At 41.7% G+C, this 23,926-nt stretch overlaps 1 protein-coding gene across 9 annotated transcripts in view; it reads right to left on the bottom strand.

The window, feature by feature from the left end:
* The window catches only part of LOC121534602 (glutamate receptor 2), a 92,355-nt gene that overhangs the window by 38,215 nt on the left and 30,214 nt on the right, over positions 1-23,926 (bottom strand). For all 9 annotated transcript variants that reach the window (XM_041841216.2, XM_041841238.2, XM_041841230.2 and 6 more), the window contains exon 3: positions 2,583-2,822. In XM_041841216.2, the coding sequence (XP_041697150.1) occupies positions 2,583-2,822 (240 nt within the window). The remainder of the gene's footprint in view (positions 1-2,582; positions 2,823-23,926) is intronic.

Below are 23,926 nucleotides of genomic sequence, written 5' to 3'. Positions count from 1 at the left end.
ACGCATGACTGTAAGTCGCTTTGGATAAAAGCATCTGCTAAATGGCATATTATTATGTGGATAGGCTGTGGGCTTTGCCCCGGTCAGTCCCTAGCCACACCCATAGTCACTTCCTGGTTTGAGTGTTAGGAAGGGGGAAGCCATCTTGACTGAAATGTTTGTAACTAGAGATACTGGATATGATGACGCGTTGCCCATGTCTCCACCCTAACAATGGGATTCGTTTTGGGCTGACTTTGGGTGGAGTAAACCCTCTCGCTTCGCCTCTTCCTCTCGATTGTAACTAGGAAATTGTAAATTGTTTAAAAGCCTAGTTTTCTCATCTCCACAAAAGTGAGAACATTTTCAAAGACTTCTTTAAGGGATATTGTATTTACTATCAACAGAGGTTTTTGCTGTGGACTATAGCTTCTAAGGACCAAATGTTGGATTTCTTGCTGGATTGTGGGACTGAACTGAATTAAAAATGTATTTTATTGGACATTGTTGCGCAACTGAAACAGAGACTAGATTCAGCATTTTCATTTGTGATTCAGAGACTGAACTAGCGGGGGCGGATTGGCCATCTGGCAAATGAGGTGGCACCACAGGTCCCAGAGTGGTGGGGGGAAAAAATGTATCTGGGGCCTAATCTGGTAAACTAACCAGGTAAAACTCTCAACTTTATACAGTATGGCATGATTAATCAGGTTTAATATTGGATATGATGGGACCACAGTTTTTATAATCAAGTCACATGGTTTTAAAAAACTATTGGAAAAACTCCTGGCCTTGGGGAGGATAAAAACCATGTGAAACTGCAGCAAACTTATACTTGTTCATATTAATTATATTTTAAAGCTAGACTAACAGGGGGGTTTCCTTTACACAGACATAGAGACAGCAATATGATTGGACAATAGAACTCTAGGGGCTGAGCTTGCTTTATGCAGGTTTGCATCTTGTAGGCCTGCCCTATGAAACTGTAGGCCTAATTCAAAATGAATTTACAGATGTCAGCTACTGTGTTTGATTAATTCCAGTCAATCATTTTGGATTGGAAAAAGTATAGGTAGCCTAGTCAGCCCAAGTTTGAATATAAACCAAATTTGATCCCATTCACATTTTCTCCTAACACAAACAAATGGGCTATACATTTAGAACGTTATCGCTTCGTTTACTGGCCAGAGGGACAGGGCATAGTAAACTGTATGCAGCTGCTATTGTTAGTAGCCTACAGTTGACTACACTTAACAACCATCACTTTTTCATGCAATACAACATGTCAGAACGCTAATGTTTAGGTGTAGACTGCTACAACATTTATTTAAAGAGTTTTTGCTTGTGTCTGTCGGGAGTGATGTGTTATCACGTTTGCTAAATAAATACCGGAGGAAAGTGGAGAGCACGCATTGAGCTTTGTGCATTGATCGATTTCCATGAATCTGATTGGTCAAGACAAAGACAAAGAGCATGCAGCAGCACTCCGATGTGAAGGACAGAGAAATTGTGCGCGAGTTGTCAAATCATGAGGCAAAAAATTTAATAAAAAAACAGCACTTTGCTATATGAAATATGAATAAAAGGGACACAAGCCCGGCGGCCCATGAGCCTGTTAAGATTATTTTTATGATTTTTGTGCAATTTCTCTGTTGTGATAATAATATATAATGAGCATTCGGCTGTTCAGTAGGCAACGGCGGTTTTCTGAGGTCGCGCAAATTCACGTACAAATGCGCATGAGCAACAGACCCGTTGTGACTCTGTCATTATTATGCCAAGATAATGGACAACATCTTTTTTTTTTAAAGGTGGTGCCAAATAAAAGTATCTCAACACTGCTAAATGTGTGAAATTAACCTACTCCTTTTCTAAAAGTTCTGGTTCTGCTGGTCTGAGTGCTGTGACCGTGTCTGTAAGAGATTAGGCTTAGCACAGACAGATCAGCTGCTGCTGCAGAGGACAGTGCAGTCAAGGTAGGGAGAACACAGAAAGACACACTGTGACACACTGACACAGATGTAGCCTACTGCTGCCAGTTAATATATTTGCATCATATGATGCAAAACGCTATAAAGTTCTATATCTTGAAAACTTGATTGCTGGCATGCAAAACATTTTGGGACTGTATCAACAGTGGACTAATGAAACAAATACATGTACCTAAATATATATTTGCTGTGTTTTTTTCCTTTAACTCGAACACTTCTCCAATGTTATGCTTTAAAATAACTATACTCACTGTTAACTGTAAACATTAACTGTAAACATGACGGTGAGCTTTGTAGGGCTAGGTTTAGTCCTGACTAACAGTTATACATCCTAGTCCTAGGGTTCCATAGAATGTCAAGGCTCTTGTTCCAACCTAATACTACCACACCTGACTCAACCAATCAAGGGTTTGACTTGGTTTTGATTTATTGATGAGTCAAACCTGTTGTCCTGAGGGTCGTTCCACATGAAATCAATCACCTTTTTGACCGCACCACTTTTGATTTGAACACAACTTTCCATACTTGTTTGCCCATGGTGGAAGTGGTCAGAAAGTGGCATTTTCATTTAAAAAGGGGTAGATGATGTTATTTTAAGCTAGTATCTCTTACCTCTATCACTGTCGTAGAGATAGGCAAACTTATCCCACTTGTAGTACTCGATGAGGCTGAGTAGGGGTCCTTTGATGTCAGGTCTCATCTGGATGATGAACTGCTGAGTTCCGTCCAGCGGAAAGCTCGGGGTGATAAATGACACATGGAGAGTCCCGCAGAACGAAGTTATCGTATTGACCGACTTCTTGTCGTAGAATCCAAAGATGGCGTAAACTCCTCTTGAGAACTGGGAACAGACTGAAACGAGAAAAGTTGAAAAGCAGTCATGAGGATATGTATGCTTAAGGATTGGATGACAGTGTGACATTAAGATAAGATTTATTGTCTGTTTTCACAGAAATGTTTTTGTGCCATTAAAACAAGCTCATTACAGGACATAAAATAGAAGATACTAGAAATGACCTATACAGTGAAACATTTGGCTTCCAAAAAGTGCTGTAACAAATGGAAGTTTGAACGTTCATGAACTTTATTACTTCCTTGTAATGCCTTGCATCGCACATTCCTATCTAAAGCAGCCTCTGCCACTGGAGCGGCTGGTTTTAGCTGATGAATGTATTATTGATGTCCATAAGCACTGCCTGGGAGTTTTTACTTCCAACAGTAAAATATTTGCCAGCTACTTGTTAAACTTTTATGGGCTTCTATTATAGAATTCAATACTGTGGGAATGTATGGAAAAGAAAGTGCTGTATCAGTGCAACCAATTGCTGGATCTTCATGTCGGATATCTAAGGTCATTTATATGACCCACTCTATTTAAGTCCTATACTCTGAGAAGTTGTAGTCTCTGCTTGAATTATGTTAATAGGGAGACCGTTTGAGTTCAATACAAGGCTACACTATGGCACTGAGATCTGTACACACCGTATGGCTCCACTGTGGCCTATCTCTTGTCCCGTATGGCTCTGCTGTGGCCTATCTATTATCCCGTATGGCTCCACTGTGGCCTATCTATTGTCCCGTATGGCTCTGCTGTGGCCTATCTATTGTCCCGTATGGCTCTGCTGAGGCCTATCTATTGTCCCGTATGGCTCTGCTGTGGCCTATCTATTGTCCCGTATGGCTCTGCTGAGGCCTATCTATTGTCCCGTATGGCTCTGCTGTGGCCTATCTATTGTCCCGTATGGCTCTGCTGAGGCCTATCTATTGTCCTTTGGAGATCTTTTGCTTGGAAGGAATACCATAAAACTTGAATGACTGGCTTTTATTCATACACAATTATGGTTTAGCTGCTTTACTCTCTAATGTGGCATGTTTCTGTTGGTTTCATGGCGGTTTCTGCCTCCTTTTTTCTCATGTTTCTGTAAATATAAAAAAAAACGATGGATATCGTTGGTTGGTTCCATACAATCTCTTATGTTAGAGATTGGTATAATCCATCTATCATCACATGCATTACCAATGCAAGTCCTGTAATATGCTAATGCACAGCATAGCGACTGTAGCTGATCAAAGGTAAATATGAATATTGAATGGCTAAGTGGTTCAGTTGTATTTATATGACGTTTGGACAAAGGTCAGCATATTCAGGTGTCGCTTGTAAATGCGTATTGATCAAATGTAAGTTAATCAGGCTTATTGACTTGGACATGTCTGTCTCTCCGATGTAATTAATCCAATGACTCATTTCCCTCTGACACTGGAGGATTGGAATCTATACATTAGACATTAGCTGGCTCGGCTAAAATGGATTTCTTGCTGCTTTACATTTTAGCAGACACTCTTATCCAGAGCGACTTACAGTAGAGAGTACATACAATTCCGTACTGTTCCCCCGTGGGAATCGAACCCACAACCCTGGCATTGCAAGTGCCAAGCTCTACCAAATGAGCCACACAGGACCACATAAGCTATGACGGCCATCTTTGATGTAAACATGCTGGACAGGCATGAATATCATCAAGTTAGGCCTTTGTGATTAGTTGTTGGGCCTAGTTTAATGCATACTCTATTGGCAGAAACAATTCCCACCATGTCTTGCAAGTGGGCGAAAAGTGAGCCTTGAGAAAATATGGACGTCCATAATTAAGCTACTTCGCAGTTCCGGAGCCACCCACTAGGTGTCATCCTCCGACAACCACAGGCACCTCCTCACTCGCAGTCGGGACTTATTATCTGCCATTTGGTGTCACCTGTGGCTATCTGATTCATCTGTGTATTTATGCCCTCACTTCCCTGTGTTCCCTTGCTCAGTTTTCTCTGCTAGTTCCTTTATGTCAAACAGTACGTATCAGTGTCGGATCACGTGACGGAGTTACAGGTACTCGAGAAGTGTTCTCCCGGTGTCATTGTGTTTTCCAGTCAGAGTTAGTATTTCGTATCGTTTGTTGTCAGCCTGTTTTTTGGAGACCTTTGTGCTCCTCATTTGTTTTCGTGTATAGTCTGTTGTTTTGTATCCTGGCTTTTGGACCACCAGTAAAGATCCTTGTTTCACCATCCTTGCCTTCTGCCTACTGTCTATCCTGCACCACATCTGGGTCACACCTCACACCAACCCTTACATTAAAGGTTTTTCAGGGGTCAATGGGATAGCATCGTTAAGGCAGTCCGATCACTCTGTCGATTTGTGGCGCCAAACCTAATCCTTTTAGTTGAAGGCACTGCCAGCCGTCCATTGATGTGGACTCCAAGAGTGCAACCTGACTCATCAAATCAGATTTGTATCACATGCTAACTACTGTAATATTGCCCTAAGTAGCTGCAGTGTACTGTAAAATCCACCAATGCTTTTGCTACAACCAGTTAAAAAAATCCAATGCTGTTGGCTAAGAATGTATGTATTGGTGATGCAATGTTAAATCATTAAAGGCCAAATTCTAACTTGAGATCTGTAAATGTCTCCCATTAACATTAACGCATCGGTTCCCCGAAAGATCAAGTTGTGTGTACAGATTGTAAGGAGGGGTTGACTCTTAAGTGTTTCTTGACTCTACTATTACCCACAAACAGCATTTTCCAACCTGGAAGGTGTTGAACAGAGAAGTTTTCTCCCAGCGTCTCTCAAGGGTATGTCCATTGTCAGCCTTGTGGGTGTTAACTGACAGGTCTTGACAGTGGTTGTGCTTTGGAAGTCAGATTAAGTTTAAAAGCAGTCTCTCAGCTCTAGCTTAGCAAGTTTATATCTTGCAGTATATTAGAAGCCTATAGAAACCAAAACCAGAAAAAGGACTCAATTTAAGCGAACTTGAACCCACATTGCGGTATTTCTGTGGTAGTTATTTACTTAAATAAAATCACAGAATGGTTTTGATTATTGCCAAAAACAACAGCTACTACTACCAGACAGACTCCACTCCAGTTTTTAGAAAAACAAGTGTGTGTGGGCAGTAGTTTGTAAACACAGACACTGGGTAAACATTGCTATGGCAGGCTCGACTAAATTCCATCCCAAGATGATTTTCAACACAATACCTCTAACTTGAGTCAAGGCTTTTGAAATATTTCATTTAAAAAACCACAGTAAGAAAAGGCTAGGAATCAGAAAAATCCATTAAAAGCCTGTCACATATGACTGCATTCGGATATACAAAGTATTTTGTCAGCCACCAATTGTGCAAGTTCTCCCACTTAAAAAGATGAGAGAGGCCTGTAATTTTCATCATAGGTACACGTCAACTATGGCAGACAAATTGAGATTTTTTTTCTCCAGAAAATCACATTGTAGCATTTTTAATGAATTTATTTGCAAATTATGGTGGAAAATAAGTATTTGGTCACCTACAAACAAGCAAGATTTCTGGCTCTCACAGACCTATAACTTATTCTTTAAGAGGCTCCTCTGTCCTCCACTCGTTACCTGTATTAATGGCACCTGTTTGAACTTGTTATCAGTATAAAAGACACCTGTCCACAACCTCAAACAGTCACACTCCAAACTCCACTATGGCCAAGACCAAAGAGCTGTCAAAGGACACCAGAAACAAAATTGTAGACCTGCACCAGGCTGGGAAGACTGAATCTGCAATAGATAAGCAGCTTGGTTTGAAGAAATCAACTGTGGGAGCAATTATTAGGAAATGGAAGACATACAAGACCACTGATAATCTCCCTCGATCTGGGGCTCCACGCAAGATCTCACCCCGTGTGGTCAAAATGATCACAAGAGCGGTGAGCAAAAATCCCAGAACCACACGGGGGGACCTAGTGAATGACCTGCAGAGAGCTGGGACCAAAGTAACAAAGCCTACCATCAGTAACACACTACGCCACCAGGGACTCAAATCCTGCAGTGCCAGACGTGTCCCCCTGCTTAAGCCAGTACATGTCCAGGCCCGTCTGAAGTTTGCTAGAGTGCATTTGGATGATCCAAAAGAGGATTGGGAGAATGTCATATGGTCAGATGAAACCAAAATATAACTTTTTGGTAAAAACTCAACTCGCCGTGTTTGGAGGACAAAGAATGCTGAGTTGCATCCAAAGAACACCATATCTACTGTGAAGCGTGGGGGTGGAAACATCATGCTTTGGGGCTGTTTTTCTGCAAAGGGACCAGGACGACTGATCCGTGTAAAGGAAAGAATGAATGGGGCCATGTATTGTGAGATTTTGAGTAAAAACCTCCTTCCATCAGCAAGGGCATTGACGATGTAACGTGGCTGGGTCTTTCAGCATGACAATGATCCCAAACACACTGCCCGGGCAACGAAGGAGTGGCTTCGTAAGAAGAATTCAAGGTTCTGGAGTGGCCTAGCCAGTCTCCAGATCTCAACCCCATAGAAAATCTTTGGAGGGAGTTGAAAGTCCGTGTTGCCCAGCGACAGCCCCAAAACATCACTGCTCTAGAGGAGATATGCATGGAGGAATGGGCCAAAATACCAGCAACAGTGTGTGAAAACCTTGTGAAGACTTACAGAAAACGTTTGACCTGTGTCATTGCCAACAAAGTGTATATAACAAAGTATTGAGAAACTTTTGTTATTGACCAAATACTTATTTTCCACCATAATTTGCAAATAAATTCATAAAAAATCCTACAATGTGATTTTCTGGATATTTTTTCCTCATTTTGTCTGTCATAGTTGACGTGTACCTATTATGAAAATTACAGGCCTCTCTCATCTTTTCAAGTGGAAGAACTTGCACAATTGGTGGCTGACTAAATACTTTTTTTTCCCCACTGTACCCCCTAGACTAGAGTGTCTGGGTAAATCTCTTTATCTTGTTGATTAGCTCCTCCTAATTGGGCAGTTTGTGCTCAGACTGAAAAAAAATTGCATTATTATTTCAGTGCTGTGTCCACTCGCTATGCTTTCCAACCAAGTTTCTACTTCATATCTCTGTTGTTTTGGAGGGAAACATACAGTGGACACTTACTTAGGGATAATCTGAGGAATTTTTGGGAAAGATAACTGTAACACAGACTTGGAGGACTTGTATGCTGTAATCCCAACAATGTCGTGCAGTTGTTATTGTGCAGTGTGATGCCAGTTTGTGTGTGTGTGTGTGTATATACAGTTGAAGTCTGAAGTTTACATACACCTCAGCCAAATACATTTAAACTCAGTTTTTCACAATTCCTGACATTTAATCCTAGTAATAATTCCCTGTTTTAGGTCAGTTAGGTTCACCACTTTATTTTAAGAATGTGAAATGTCAGAATAATAGGAGAGAAAATGATTTATTTCAGCTTTTATTTATTTCATCACATTCCCAGTGGGTCAGAAGTTTACATACACTCAATTAGTATTTGGTAGCATTGCCTTTAAATGTGTCAAACGTTTCGGGTAGCCTTCCACAAGCTTCCCACAATGAGTTGTGTGAATTTTGGCCCATTCCTCCTGACAGAGCTGCTGTAAATGAGTCAGGTTTGTAGGCCTCCTTGCCCGCACACGCTTTTTCAGTTCTGCCCACACATTTTCTATAGGATTGAGGTCAGGGTTTTGTGATGGCCACTTCAATACCTTGACTTTGTTGTCCTTAAGCCATTTTGCCACAACTTTGGAAGTATGCTTGGGGTCATTGTCCATTTGGAAGACCATTTGCGACCAAGCTTTAACTTCCTGACTGATGTCTTGAGATGTTGCTTCAATATATCCACATAATTATCCTTCCTCATGATGCCATCTACAGTGGGGGGAAAAAGTATTTTGTCAGCCACCAATTGTGCAAGTTCTCCCACTTAAAAAGATGAGAGAGGCCTGTAATTTTCATCATAGGTACACGTCAACTATGACAGACAAAATTATGAAAAAAAATCCAGAACATCACATTGTAGGATTTTTAATGAATTTATTTGCAAATGATGGTGGAAAATAAGTATTTGGTCAATAACAAAAGTTTCTCAATACTTTGTTATATACCCTTTGTTGGCAATGACACAGGTCAATCGTTTTCTGTAAGTCTTCAAGGTTTTCACACACTGTTGCTGGTATTTTGGCCCATTCCTCCATGCAGATCTCCTCTAGAGCAGTGATGTTTTGGGGCTGTCGCTGGGCAACACAGACTTTCAACTCCCTCCAAAGATTTTCTATGGGGTTGAGATCTGGAGACTGGCTAGGCCACTCCAGAACCTTGAATTCTTCTTACGAAGCCACTCCTTCGTTGCCCGGGCAGTGTGTTTGGGATCATTGTCATGCTGAAAGACCCAGCCACGTTACATCGTCAATGCCCTTGCTGATGGAAGGAGGTTTTTACTCAAAATCTCACAATACATGGCCCCATTCATTCTTTCCTTTACACGGATCAGTCGTCCTGGTCCCTTTGCAGAAAAACAGCCCCAAAGCATGATGTTTCCACCCCCATGCTTCACAGTAGGTATGGTGTTCTTTGGATGCAACTCAGCATTCTTTGTCCTCCAAACACGACGAGTTGAGTTTTTACCAAAAAGTTATATTTTGGTTTCATCTGACCATATGACATTCTCCCAATCCTCTTCTGGATCATCCAAATGCACTCTAGCAAACTTCAGACGGGCCTGGACATGTACTGGCTTAAGCAGGGGGACACGTCTGGCACTGCAGGATTTGAGTCCCTGGTGGCGTAGTATGTTACTGATGGTAGGCTTTGTTACTTTGGTCCCAACTCTCTGCAGGTCATTCACTAGGTCCCCCCGTGTGGTTCTGGGATTTTTGCTCACCGTTCTTGTGATCATTTTGACCCCACGGGGTGAGATCTTGCGTGGAGCCCCAGATCGAGGGAAATTATCAGCAGTCTTGTATGTCTTCCATTTCCTAATAATTGCTCCCACAGTTGATTTCTTCAAACCAAGCTGTTTACCTATTGCAGATTCAGTCTTCCCAGCCTGGTGCAGGTCTACAATTTTGTTTCTGGTGTCCTTTGACAGCTCTTTGGTCTTGGCCATAGTGGAGTTTGGAGTGTGACTGTTTGAGGTTGTGGACAGGTGTCTTTTATACTGATAACAAGTTCAAACAGGTGCCATTAATACAGGTAATGACTGGAGGACAGAGGAGCCTCTTAAAGAAGAAGTTACAGGTCTGTGAGAGCCAGAAATCTTGCTTATTTGTAGGTGACCAAATACTTATTTTCCACCATATTTGCAAATAAATTCATAAAAAATCCTACAATGTCATTTTCTGGATTTTTTTCCCTCAATTTGTCTGTCATAGTTTACGTGTACCTATGATGAAAATTACAGGCCTCTCTCATCTTTTTAAGTGGGAGAACTTGCACAATTGGTGGCTGACTAAATACTTTTTTACCCCACTGTATTTTGTGAAGCGCACCTGTCCCTCCTACAGCAAAGCACACCCACAGCATGATGCTGCCACCCCCGTGCTTCACAGTTGGGATGGTGTTCTTCGGCTTGCAAGCAACCCCCTTTTTCCTCTAAACATAACGATGGTCATTATGGCCAAACAGTTCTATTTTTGTTTCATCAGACCAGAGGACATTTCTCCAAAAATTACGATATTTTCTCCAAAAAGTACGATCTTTGTCCCCTTGTGCAGTTGCAAACCGTAGTCTGGCTTTTTTATGGCGGTTTTGGAGCAGTGGCTTCTTCCTTGCTGAGCGGCCTTTCAGGTTATGTCGATATAGGACTCGTTTTACTGTGGATATAGTTACTTTTGTACCTGTTTCCTCCAGCATCTTCACAAGGTCCTTTGCTGTTGTTCTGGGATTGATTTGCACTTTTCACACCAAAGTACGTTAATCTCTAGGAGACAGACGCGTCTCCTTCCTGAGCGGTATGACAGCTGCGTGGTCCCATGGTGTTTATACTTGCGTACAGATGAACGTGGTACCTTCAGGCGTTTGGAAATTGCTCCCAAGGATGAACCAGACTTGTGGAGGTCTACAATTATTTTTCGAGGTCTTGGCTGATTTATTTTGATTTTACTATGATGTCAAGCAAAGAGGCACTGAGTTTGAAGGTAGGCCTTGAAATACATCCACAGGTACACCTCCAATTGACTCAAATGATGTCAATTAGCCTATCAAAAGCTTCTAAAGCCATGACATCATTTTCTGGAATTTTCCAATCTATTTAAAAGGCACAGTCAACTTAGTGTATGTAAACTTCTGACCCACTGGAATAGTGATACAGTGAATTATAAATGAAATAATCTGTCTGTAAACAATTGTTGGAAAAATTACTTGTGTCTTGCACAAAGTAGATGTCCTAACTGACTTGCCAAAATTATATTTTGTTTACATGACTCCAATCTAAGTGTATGTAAACGTCCTTCTTCAACTGTAGGTAGGTCTATCGATTGCACATACATGAAAGGGATGTCAATATTTAGCCTAATAATCTAGCTATAATATAATTAGGTTTTCGCGATTTCCTCCCCAAAACAGTAGGCTATCCTTGCTTCGCTTGTTTAACATCAAAAACTTTGTAGGCTCTTTATATTCAACTATGAAGTTTTCAGAAGTCACAGAGACAGATAAACATCTTCATTCTATGTTTAGGGGAGATTATCTGTGTGTAAAGTGACGCAGGAGGGCAAATCTAGATTACGAGCGATTTCTAGTGCAACGTTTATAAAGACGGTTTTGGGAAACGGCTCAGAAATGTTATGATGCTCTTACCTCAGTTCTAACGATTAACTTAGCTTTAAGATGCTTTTGGGAAACCGGGCCCAGGACAGGAGGACACTCTAGAGTGTAGAGGCAACATCTGCTAGCTCAGTAAACTGTGCCCAGAGCAGGTAGGCACAGACAGTGGAAGGGGAACTTGCTCTGTGAGAGTGAGTGCTAAGGAGTAATCTAATTAAATTGAGTCATTACCATAACTGCAGAGGGAGAGTTGTGTGTTCAGCCCTAATTGACTAGCTGTCTGCATCTCTCTGTGAAGACTGTCCAGGCCCATACTCCCATGCACCCCAAGTATGTCATCTCATTTCAGCTTGTTAGACGTTCATAGTAATGATGGGTAATTGAGATTGGAGGTCACCACAGATATTCACTTCATAACAGCTGAAGATGTTAGTATGATGTGAATGATGTGTGACTCAATACAAGTAAAAAGGATATTCACATGCAAGCATGCTTTCAAAGGTTGACTTTAGCCAAGCTGTTGTAGATTTTTCCAGATCTGATACATCAGTTAGTGGTCACAAACTCTGGTCCAGGAGAGCTACAGGGAGTGCAGGCCTATGTCCAGTCCAGAATCTACACACTGAATTAAATCAATGAATAACAACAAGAAAACAAATGTAAAATATACTGTGTCTGTAAAATGTATATACAGTTGAAGTCAGAAGTTTACATACACTTAGGTTGGAGTCATTAAAACTTGTTTTTCAACCACTCCACAAATGTCTTGTTAACAAACTATAGTTTTGGCAAGTCGGTTAGGACAGCTACTTTGTGCATGACACAAGTAATTTTTCCAACAATTGTTTACAGACAGATTATTTCACTTATAATTTACTGTATCACAATTCCAGTGGGTCAGAAGTTTACATACACTAAGTTGACTGTGCCTTTAAACAGCTTGGAAAATTCCAGAAAATTATGTCATGGCTTTAGAAGATTCTGATAGGCTAATTGACATAATTTGAGTCAATTGGAGGTGTACCTGTGGATGTATTTCAAGGCCTACCTTCAAACTCAGTGCCTCTTTGCTTGATATTATAGTAAAATCAAATGAAATCAGCCAAGACCTCGAAAAATAATTGTAGACCTCCACAAGTCTGGTTCATCCTTGGGAGCAATTTCCAAACGCCTGAAGGTACCACGTTCATCTGTACGCAAGTGTAAACACCATGGGACCACGCAGCATTCATACCGCTCAGGAAGGAGATGCGTTCTGTCTCCTAGAGATTAACGTACTTTGGTGCGAAAAGTGCAAATCAATCCCAGAACAACAGCAAAGGACCTTGTGAAGATGCTGGAGGAAACAGGTACAAAAGTAACTATATCCACAGTAAAACAAGTCCTGAAAGGCCGCTCAGCAAAGAAGAAGCCACTGATCCAAAACCACCATAAAAAAGCCAGACTATGGTTTGCAACTGCACATGGGGACAAAGATCGTACTTTTTGGAGAAATATCCTCTGGTCTGATGAAACAAATTAGAACTGTTTGGCCATAATGACCATCGGTATGTTTGAAGGAAAAAGGGGATCGCTTGCAAGCCGAAGAACAACATCCCAACCGTGAAGCACGGGGTGGCAGCATCATTCTGTGGGGGTGCTTTTCTGCAGGAGGGACTGGTGCGCTTCACAAAATAGATGGCATCATGAGGAAGGAAAATTATGTGGATATATTGAAGCAACATCTCAAGACATCAGTCAGGAAGTTAAAGCTTGGTCGCAAATTGGTCTTCCAAATGTACAATGACCCCAAGCATTCTTCCAAAGTTGTGGCAAAATGGCTTAAGGACAACAAAGTCAAGGTATTGGAGTGGCCATCACAAAGCCCTGACCTTAATCCTATAGAAAATCTGTGGGCAGAACTGAAAAGGCGTGTGCGAGCAAGGAGGCCTACAAACCTGACTCAGTTACAGCAGCTCAGTCAGGAGGAATGGGCCAAAATTCACACAACTTATTGTGGGAAGCTTGTGGAAGGCTACCCGAAACGTTTGACCCATGCACCCCTTCTCAAAAAACCAACACTCGATCCCACTGATGTCAACAACTACAGACCAGTATCCCTTCTTTCTTTTCTTTCCAAAACTATTGAGCGTGCCGTCTTTAGCCAACTATCTTGCTATCTCTCTCAGAATTACCTTCTTGATCCAAACCAGTCAGGTTTCAGGACTGGTCATTCAACTGAGACTGCTCTTCTCTGTGTCACGGAGGCTCTCCGCACTGCTAAAGCTAACTCTCTCTCCTCTGCTCTTGTCCTTCTAGACCTGTCTGCTGCCTTTGATACTGTGAACCATCAGATCCTCCTCTCCACCCTCTCCGAGCTGGGCATCTCCGGCGCGGCTCACTCCCTGGATTGCGTCCTACCTGACCGGTCGCTCCTACCAAGTGGCGTGGCGAGAAGCTGTCTCCGCACCACATGCTCTCACCACTGGTGTCCCCCAGGGCTCAGTTCTAGGCCCTCTCCTTTTCTCCCTATACACCAAGTCACTTGGCTCTGTCATATCCTCACATGGCCTCTCCTATCATTGCTACGCTGACGATACACAACTAATCTTCTCCTTTCCCCCTTCTGATAACCAGGTGCCGAATCGCATCTCTGCATGTCTGGCAGACATATCAGTATGGATGACGGATCACCACCTCAAGCTGAACCCTGGCAAGACGGAGCTGCTCTTCCTCCCGGGGAAGGACTGCCCATTCCATGATCTCGCCATCACGGTTGACAACTCCGTTGTGTCCTCCTCCCAGAGTGCGAAGAGCCTTGGCGTGACCCTGGACAACACCCTGTCGTTCTCCGCTAACATCAAGGCGGTGACCCGATCCTGCAGGTTCATGCTCTACAACATTCGGAGAGTACGACCCTGCCTTACACAGGAAGCGGCACAGGTCCTAATCCAGGCACTTGTCATCTCCCCGTCTGGATTACTGCAACTCGCTGTTGGCTGGGCTCCCTGCCTGTGCCATTAAACCCCTACAACTCATCCAGAATGCCGCAGCCCGTCTGGTGTTCAACCTTCCCAAGTTCTCTCACGTCACCCCCTTCCTCCGCACACTCCACTGGCTTCCAGTTGAAGCTCGCATCCGTTACAAGACCATGGTGCTTGCCTATGGAGCAGTGAGGGGAACGGCACCTCCGTACCTTCAGGCTCTGATGAGTCCCTACACCCAAACGAGGGCATTGCGTTCATCCACCTCTGGCCTGCTGGCTCCCCTTCCTCTGCGGAAGCATAGTTCCCGCTCAGCCCAGTCAAAACTGTTCGCTGCTCTGGCAGCCCAATGGTGGAACAAGCTCCCTCACGACGCCAGGACAGCGGAGTCACTCACCACCTTCCGGAGACATTTGAAACCCCACCTCTTTAAGGAATACCTGGGATAGGATAAAGTAATCATTTTCCCCCCCACCCCCCCCCAAAAAAAAAAAAGAAAGAAAAAAATATTTTGTAAAGTGGTTATCCCACTGGCTATAGGGTGAATGCACCAATTTGTAAGTCGCTCTGGATAAGAGCGTCTGCTAAATGACGTAAATGTGCCCTTGAGCAAGGCACTTAACCCTAATTGCTCCTGTAAGTCGCTCTGGATAAGAGCGTCTGCTAAATGACTAAAATGTAAATGTAAATGTAAACAATTTAAAGGTAATGCTACCAAATACTAATTGAGTGTACGTAAACTTCTGACCAACTGGGTATTTGATGAAGGAAATAAAAGCTTAAATAAATCACTCTCTACTATTATTCTGACATTTCACATTCTTAAAATAAAGTGGTGATCCTAACTGACCTAAGACAGGGAATTTTTACTAGGATTAAATGTCAGGAATTGTGAAAAACTGAGTTTAAATGTATTTGGCTGAGGTCTATGTAAACTTCCGACTTCAACTGTAGGTTCAGAACTTTTGTGAAACAACACTGTTAAAAATATTTGGCAAATAGAAATCAAACTGGATGGACATCAGAAATAGATGGGAGAGGTTGACATTAGAGGAAGGACAGGACTAAAAACAAACAAAATATAACTATTGTAAAATAGTTTTTTTTTCCGTAAAATGTATATAGCATGTATAAGATGGAAGTAGAAGCCTATGTTGTTGTTCATTAGTTTACTCCAATTAGGGGAGGCAGGGTTAGCAGAAAATAATAAAGGAAAATATATTTTTAAAAGATGTGTGTACAGTGGGGAAAAAAAGTATTTAGTCAGCCACCAATTGTGCAAGTTCTCCCACTTAAAAAGATGAGAGGCCTGTAATTTTCATTTGAAGAAATCAACTGTGGGAGCAATTATTAGGAAAGGGAAGACATACAATCTCCCTCGATCTGGGGCTCCACGCAAGATCTCACCCCGTGGGGTCAAAATGATCACAAGAATGGTGAGCAAAAATCCCAGAACCACACGGGGGGACCTAGTGAATGACCTGCAGAGAGCTGGGACCAAAGTAACAAAGCCTACCATCAGTAACACACTACGCCGCCAGGGACTCAAATCCTGCAGTGCCAGACGTGTCCCCCTGCTTAAACCAGTACATGTCCAGGCCCGTCTGAAGTTTGCTAGAGTGCATTTGGATGATCCAGAAGAGGATTGGGAGAATGTCATATGGTCAGATGAAACCAAAATATAACTTTTTGGTAAAAACTCAACTCATCGTGTTTGGAGGACAAAGAATGCTGAGTTGCTTCCAAAGAACACCATACCTACTGTGAAGCATGGGGGTGGAAACATCATGCTTTGGGGCTGTTTTTCTGCAAAGGGACCAGAACGACTGATCCGTGTAAAGGAAAGAATGAATGGGGCCATGTATCGTGAGATTTTGAGTGAAAACTTCCAGCCATCAGCAAGGGCATTGAAGATGAAACGTGGCTGGGTCTTTCAGCCTGACAATGATCCCAAACACACTGCCCGGGAAACGAAGGAGTGGCTTCGTAAGAAGCATTTCAAGTTTCTGGAGTGGCCTAGCCAGTCTCCAGATCTCAACCCCATAGAAAATCTTTGGAGGGAGTTGGAAGTCCGTGTTGCCCAGCGACAGCCCCAAAACATAACTGCTCTAGAGGAGATCTGCATGGAGGAATGGGCCAAAATACCAGCAACAGTGTGTGAAAACCTTGTGAAGACCTACAGAAAACATTTGACCTGTGTCATTTCCAACAAAGGGTATATAACAAAGTATTGAGAAACTTTTGTTATTGACCAGATCCTTATTTTCCACCATGATTTGTACATAAATTCATAAAAAATCCTACAATGTGATTTTCAGGATTTTTTTTTCTCATTTTGTCTGTCATAGTTGACGTGTACCTATGATGAAAATTACAGGCATCTCTCATCTTTTTAAGTGGGAGAACTTGCACAATTGGTGGCTGACTAAATACTTTTTTTCCCCCACTGTATACACAGTGCCTTCGGAAAGTATTAATTTAGTATTTTTCCAAATTTTGTTACGTTACAGCCTTATTCCAACATTTAGTAAATGTTTTTTTCCTCAATCTACACACAATACTCCATAATCACAAAGCAAAAACAGGTTTTTAGAAATGTTTTCTAATTTATAAAAATATTCTATATATATATATATATATATATATATATATATATATATATATATATATATATATATATATATATATATATTACATTTACATAAGTATTCAGACCCTTTACTCAGTACTTTGTTGAAGCACCTTTGGCAGCGATTACATCATTGATTCTCCTTGGGTATGACGCCACAAGCTTGGCACACCTGTATTTGGGGAGTTTCTCCCATTATTCCCTGCAGATCCTCTCAAGCTCTGTCAGGTTGGATGGGGAGCGTTGCCGCACAGCTATTTTCAGTTCTCTCCAGAGATGTTCGATCGGGTTAAATTCCGGGCTCTGGCTGGGCCACTCAAGGACATTTAGAGACTTGACCCGAAGCCACTCCTTCGTTGTCTTGATGTGTGAGGAACTCTAGAGCTCTTTCAGAGCAACCATCGGGTTCTTGGTCACCTCCCTGACGAAGGCCCTTCTCCCCTGATTGCTCAGTTTGGCCGGGCGGCCAGCTCAAGGAAGAGTCTTGGTGGTTCCAAACTTCTTCCATTTAAGAATGATGGAGGCCACAATGTTCTACGGGACCTTCAATGCTGGAAAAAATAAATAAATAAAATCGGTACCCTTCCCCAGATCTGTGCCTCGACACAATGCTGTCTCTGAGCTCTACAGACAATTCCTTCGACCTCATGGCTTGGTTTTTGCTCTGACATGCACTGTCAACTGTGGGACCTTATATAGACAGGTGTGTGCCTTTCCAAATCATGTCCAATCAATTTAATTTAATGGCAAAACCCTTGTTGGCAATCACAGAGGTCAGACGTTTCTTGTAGTTGGCCACCAAGTTTGCACACATCTCAGGAGGGATTTTGTTCCACTCCTCTTTGCAGATCTTCTCCGAGTCATTAAGTTTTCGAGGCTGACGTTTGGCAAATCAAACCTTCAGCTCCCTCCACAGATTGTCTATGGGATTAAGGTCTGGAGACTGGCTAGGCCACTCCAGGACCTTAATGTGCTTCTTCTTGAGCCACTCCTTTGTTGCCTTGGCCGTGTGTTTTGGGTCATTGTCATGCTGGAATACCCATCCACGACCCATTTTCAATGCCCTGGCTGAGGGAAGGAGGTTCTCACCCAAGATTTGACGGTACATGGCCCCGTCCATCGTCCCTTTAATGCGGTGAAGTTGTCCTGTCCCCTTAGCAGAAAAACACCCCCAAAGCATAATGTTTCCACCTCCATGTTTGACGGTGGGGATGGTGTTCTTGGGGTCATAGGCAGCATTCCTCCTCCTCCTAACATGGCGAGTTGAGTTGATGCCAACGAGCTCCATTTTGGTCTCATCTGACCACAACACTTTCACCCAGTTCTCCTCTGAATCATTCAGACGTTCATTGGCAAACTTCAGTCGGCCCTGTATATGTGCTTTCTTGAGCAGGGTGACCTTGCGGGCGCTGCATGATTTCAGTCCTTCATGGCGTAGTGTGTTACCAATTGTTTTCTTGGTGACTATGGTCCCAGCTGCCTTGAGATCATTGACAAGATCCTCCCGTGTAGTTCTGGGCTGATTCCTCACCGTTCTCATGATCATTGCAACTCCACAAGGTGAGATCTTGCATGGAGCCCCAGGCTGAGGGAGATTGACAGTCCTTTTGTGTTTCTTCCATTTGCGAATAATCGCACCAACTGTTGTCACCGTCTCACCAAGCTGCTTGGCGATGGTCTTGTAGCCCATTCAAGCGTTGTGTAGGTCTACAATATTGTCCCTGACATCCTTGGAGAGCTCTTTGATCTTGGCCATGGTGGAGAGTTTGGAATCTAATCTCAGCTCATTACCTATACAAAAGACACCTGGGAGCCAGAAATATTTCTGATTGAGAGGGGGTCAAATACTTATTTCCCTCATTGCAAATCCATTTATAACATTTTAGACATGCGTTTTTCTGGATTTTTTTGTTGTTATTCTGTCTCTCACTGTTCAAATAAACCTACCATTAAAATTATAGACTGATCATTTCTTTGTCAGTGGGCAAGCATACAAAATCAGCAACGGATCAAATACTTTTTTCCCTCACTATATATATATATATATATATATATATATATATATATATATATATATATATATATATATATATATATATATATATATATATATATATACCTGTATATATATGTTAACCCAAAACATATATGGGGGATTGGAAATGATGCCCACAATTACATTGATGGAAGCTACAATCTATCTGCAATATTAAAGCTGATTACCCCCTAAAAAAATAAAAAAGAATAATTTTAAAAAATGTAACCAATGAACCTTGACTAGAACAAAACCCTGCATGTCCAATTTGTAAGTCACTCTGGATAAGAGTGTCTGCTAAATGACGTAAATGTAAATGTCCAGTTTTTCAAAACACAGCAACACAAATCATTGTGAATCATTGAAAACAACCGAATCACACATTTTAACTTTTCAGTATTTGATTATAGTTTACACATTTTTATGCATTTTAGTCCAGGAGTAGGCTGAATCTGCACCCAGGAAACCAAACAGCTGTACATTATATAAAAAAGCTATATTGGTCAGCCATGGTCAGGATCATGATCACCTCATAAGTAATGATAGATAGGAACCATAAAATATGTCAGTGCTATGCCGGGTCCAGCAATCTGTATAACCTTCAGCAGTGACACTCGAAGAGTGTGCACCCTATGAAGTATATTTAGCTGTCCCAATTAACTGGCCTCGTTTCCTGCTACATGACAGGCTGTTTTAGAGCGTCGCTTTTCCCTTTTCAGCCACTAGATTTGAGAAGCAGACTGTTGGACTGTGTTTCTATCATGATCAATCATACTTGACAGGTGAAATTTGCTCAAATGAACTGCAGTTGGGCATATAATGAAGTATACTTTTTTAGTTGATGGGGAAATGCATTTGTTCATTTAGGCCCGTTCTGTTTGATGTATTGATGAAAATGCCACCGCAAATGTATTGCTCCTTTTGGTCTTTGAAATTAATCACACTTGTCATCTGCATTGTTGTCAAATTTGTTGTTACTTTTCTAAATATCCTTTACCTGTCGTTTGAATATGTTAATGTTGCCCTTTAATTGCAAGTGTTTGAGATTGAATTAGCCCCAGACAAGCATCACTGACAAGAAAATTATCATCACACACACACATACGCACACCCACACGCTAAGCACACACATCCACATCTCATTATCATCAGCTCAGTCCTAGCGGAATAGCTGTTAGATATAACACTGCTCTAACACTCTGGGCCCGGTTTCACAATAGTGGTGGAATTTATGCTTTAGACGAGGAACGCAAAAACCGTCATACCAGTCGGCATAGATGGACAAGAAAGCAAGAAAGACGGCAAAAGCAAGCCAGCACGATGGTATGCGTTGCTATGGTGATTTCAGTAAACAAACAGTGCAAAATTCCCGTCTACCGTGGTGGCTGACGGCATTTATCATCGTGCTCTCATTGAAAACAGTGACATCCGGTTTGCCGTCCACCTCGCACCATTTAAACGCAGCATTAGGCTTACAAGTGTTTGAATGTACCTTTCCTTCAATGGCCGAAGATGTAACATCCATTTCGCAAAACACCACACAATGAAAACGTTGAAGCATGTGTCAGATACTTATAGGATCGAAAGGCAGGCAGTGCTGCTCTCGGATCAGTTTTCTCCCTTTAAAATCTTACCTTATAATTTGAATAATTTGAATATACTATCAGAGATATTATCAACTATGGCTGAAAATATTGAGGCGGCTTATTCTAATGTGTAGCCAACCCTATAATAATGCACCCCTAGTCAAAAAAGCCTATAGTGTTCCAATAAAAAAAAAATCCTATCAGATTTTGGAACCTATTCTATAGGACTGGTAACAAAATCTGATAGTATTTTTCAATTGTATTGGTGTATTGGATTCCTGTAGGATCCTATAAAATGAAATCCTATAGGGTAGAATCCCATTGGACTGGTTCCAAAATCTGAGGTTTTTCTACAAGGGATCTAACTGAAATCATGAAAACCGGGTTGACTTGCCTATAATACATTTTATTTTTTATTTTTTATAAAGGCACATATATTTAGCAATAACAAACAAGAAAACACATTTTTCATCTGCTATAACAATACAGTGACTCAAAAAACAACATAAATGGCTACAATTTAGCTAGCTAGTCAGCTGACCTGCAAAATGTGGCTAACAATAGTTTCTTAGCTAGCATAAAAACGAGTGCATAAAATGCTGTACAATGGCTAAAACATTGACAACTTCAGCAGGAAACATAAGGAAACAAAATACTGTACTGACAGTTCTTGCATTCAAGCACAGTGAAAGTTAGCATAATAATGTTACAAAACTTGAGATTCTCTGCACAGCCACAGGTGGCAAGCTGAACTTGGGAGTTAGGCTAATTAACACTGAACGCTCGTGCTAGCTGTGACGTCATCAGCTATTCTTACATTTTAGTCATTTAGCAGATGCTCATATCCAGAGCAACTAGGGTTAAGTGCCTTGCTCAAGGGCACATCAACAGATTTTTCACCTAGTCGGCTCGGAGATTAGAACCAGTGACCTTTTAGTTACTGGCACAACGCTCTTAACCACTAAGCTACCTGCCGCCCACTAAGCCCTCTCTTAAAGGGACAGGCTTTCTTACAGGGGAATAAAACATAAATTAATTAACTGTTGTTTCCAATCAACAAAATGTTGTAATTAATGTTGTTGTATTGTTCTGGAACTAATGGCAAAAAACTATAATTGAAAGTGTTCAATTAACAAAAAAGTTCCAATAGTATTCTGATAGAGGTGATACAAAATCCTATAAGATTGCAAGAATCATATAGGGTCCAATAGGATTACTTTTGATTCCAATAGGAAAAAAGTAGTCCAATAGGATTCTGATGGAGGTGACACAAATTCCTATAGGATTGTGAGAATCCTATAGGATTCTATTGGAAAAATCACAAATCCTATAGGATTTTCTGACTTGGGACTAAATCAAGATTTGGCACATTATTATGCACATGTCGTTACACATCATAAAATATATTGAGGCAAAACTTATAGACAGTAGGCTAGCCTACAATTAGCAAAATATGGAGCTCAATTTAATGAATATGAAATTGATTTCAATATGATTTAAATATATAGGTCTATGTAGCCTATACTGTATTTATCTTTTAAATGCAGTCATCTCAGTTTTCATATTAATCATATTTTTGTCCTTCACTTGTTTGTAATGATTGTATTTATAAACTATGTATTTGTAGTCAACTTTGTTCTGAAGTTATCAGCGATCACAAAGAGACAGATAAACATCTTGAATGTGTGTTTAGTGGATGTCACGATCGTCGGGAACAGAGGACCAATGCGCAGCGTTATTTGCGAACATGCTTTATTTAGTGATACACGAACAAAATAACAAAAACGATACGTGACGTCCAAAGGTGCAAAACACAAACCTAACAGGAACAAGATCCCACAAACACTGTGGGAAAACTGGCTGCTTAAGTATGGTTCCCAGTCAGAGACAACAAGCAACAACTGATACTCGTTGCCTCTGAGAACCACACTAGCCAACATAGAAACACAATACTAGAATGAACACAAATGAAAACTCACACCCTGGCTCAACATACTAGAGTCCCCCGAGCCAGGGCGTGACAGTGGAGATCTTCTGTAGCTACAGTGGGGGAAAAAAGTATTTAGTCAGCCACCAATTGTGCAAGTTCTCCCACTTAAAAAGATGAGAGAGGCCTGTAATTTTCATCATAGGTACACGTCAACTATGACAGACAAATTGAGAAAAAAAAATCCAGAAAATCACATTGTAGGATTTTTATGAATTTATTTGCAAATTATGGTGGAAAATAAGTATTTGGTCACCTACAAACAAGCAAGATTTCTGGCTCTCACAGACCTGTAACTTCTTCTTTAAGAGGCTCCTCTGTCCTTCACTCGTTACCTGTATTAATGGCACCTGTTTGAACTTGTTATCAGTATAAAAGACACCTGTCCACAACCTCAAACAGTCACACTCCAAACTCCACTATGGCCAAGACCAAAGAGCTGTCAAAAGACACCAGAAACACAATTGTAGACCTGCACCAGGCTGGGAAGACTGAATCTGCAATAGGTAAGCAGCTTGGTTTGAAGAAATCAACTGTGGGAGCAATTATTAGGAAATGGAAGACATACAAGACCACTGATAATCTCCCTCGATCTGGGGCTCCACGCAAGATCTCACCCTGTGGGGTCAAAATGATCACAAGAACAGTGAGCAAAAATCCCAGAACCACACGGGGGGACCTAGTGAATGACCTGCAGAGAGCTGGGACCAAAGTAACAAAGCCTACCATCAGTAACACACTACGCCGCCAGGGACTCAAATCCTGCAGTGCCAGACGTGTCCCCCTGCTTAAGCCAGTACATGTCCAGGCCCGTCTGAAGTTTGCTAGAGTGCATTTGGATGATCCAGAAGAGGATTGGGAGAATGTCATATGGTCAGATGAAACCAAAATATAACTTTTTTGGTAAAAACTCAACTCGTCGTGTTTGGAGGACAAAGAATGCTGAGTTGCATCCAAAGAACACCATACCTACTGTGAAGCATGGGGGTGGAAACATCATGCTTTGGGGCTGTTTTTCTGCAAAGGGACCAGGACGACTGATCCGTGTAAAGGAAAGAATGAATGGGGCCATGTATCGTGAGATTTTGAGTGAAAACCTCCTTCCATCAGCAAGGGCATTGAAGATGAAACGTGGCTGGGTCTTTCAGCATGACAATGATCCCAAACACACCGCCCGGGC

The sequence above is a fragment of the Coregonus clupeaformis genome, chromosome 2, assembly GCF_020615455.1.
Source record: "Coregonus clupeaformis isolate EN_2021a chromosome 2, ASM2061545v1, whole genome shotgun sequence".
Classification (NCBI taxonomy): Eukaryota; Metazoa; Chordata; class Actinopteri; order Salmoniformes; family Salmonidae; genus Coregonus; species Coregonus clupeaformis.
Note: the sequence above shows the minus strand (reverse complement) of the source record. Positions and strands in the feature narration are given on the sequence as shown.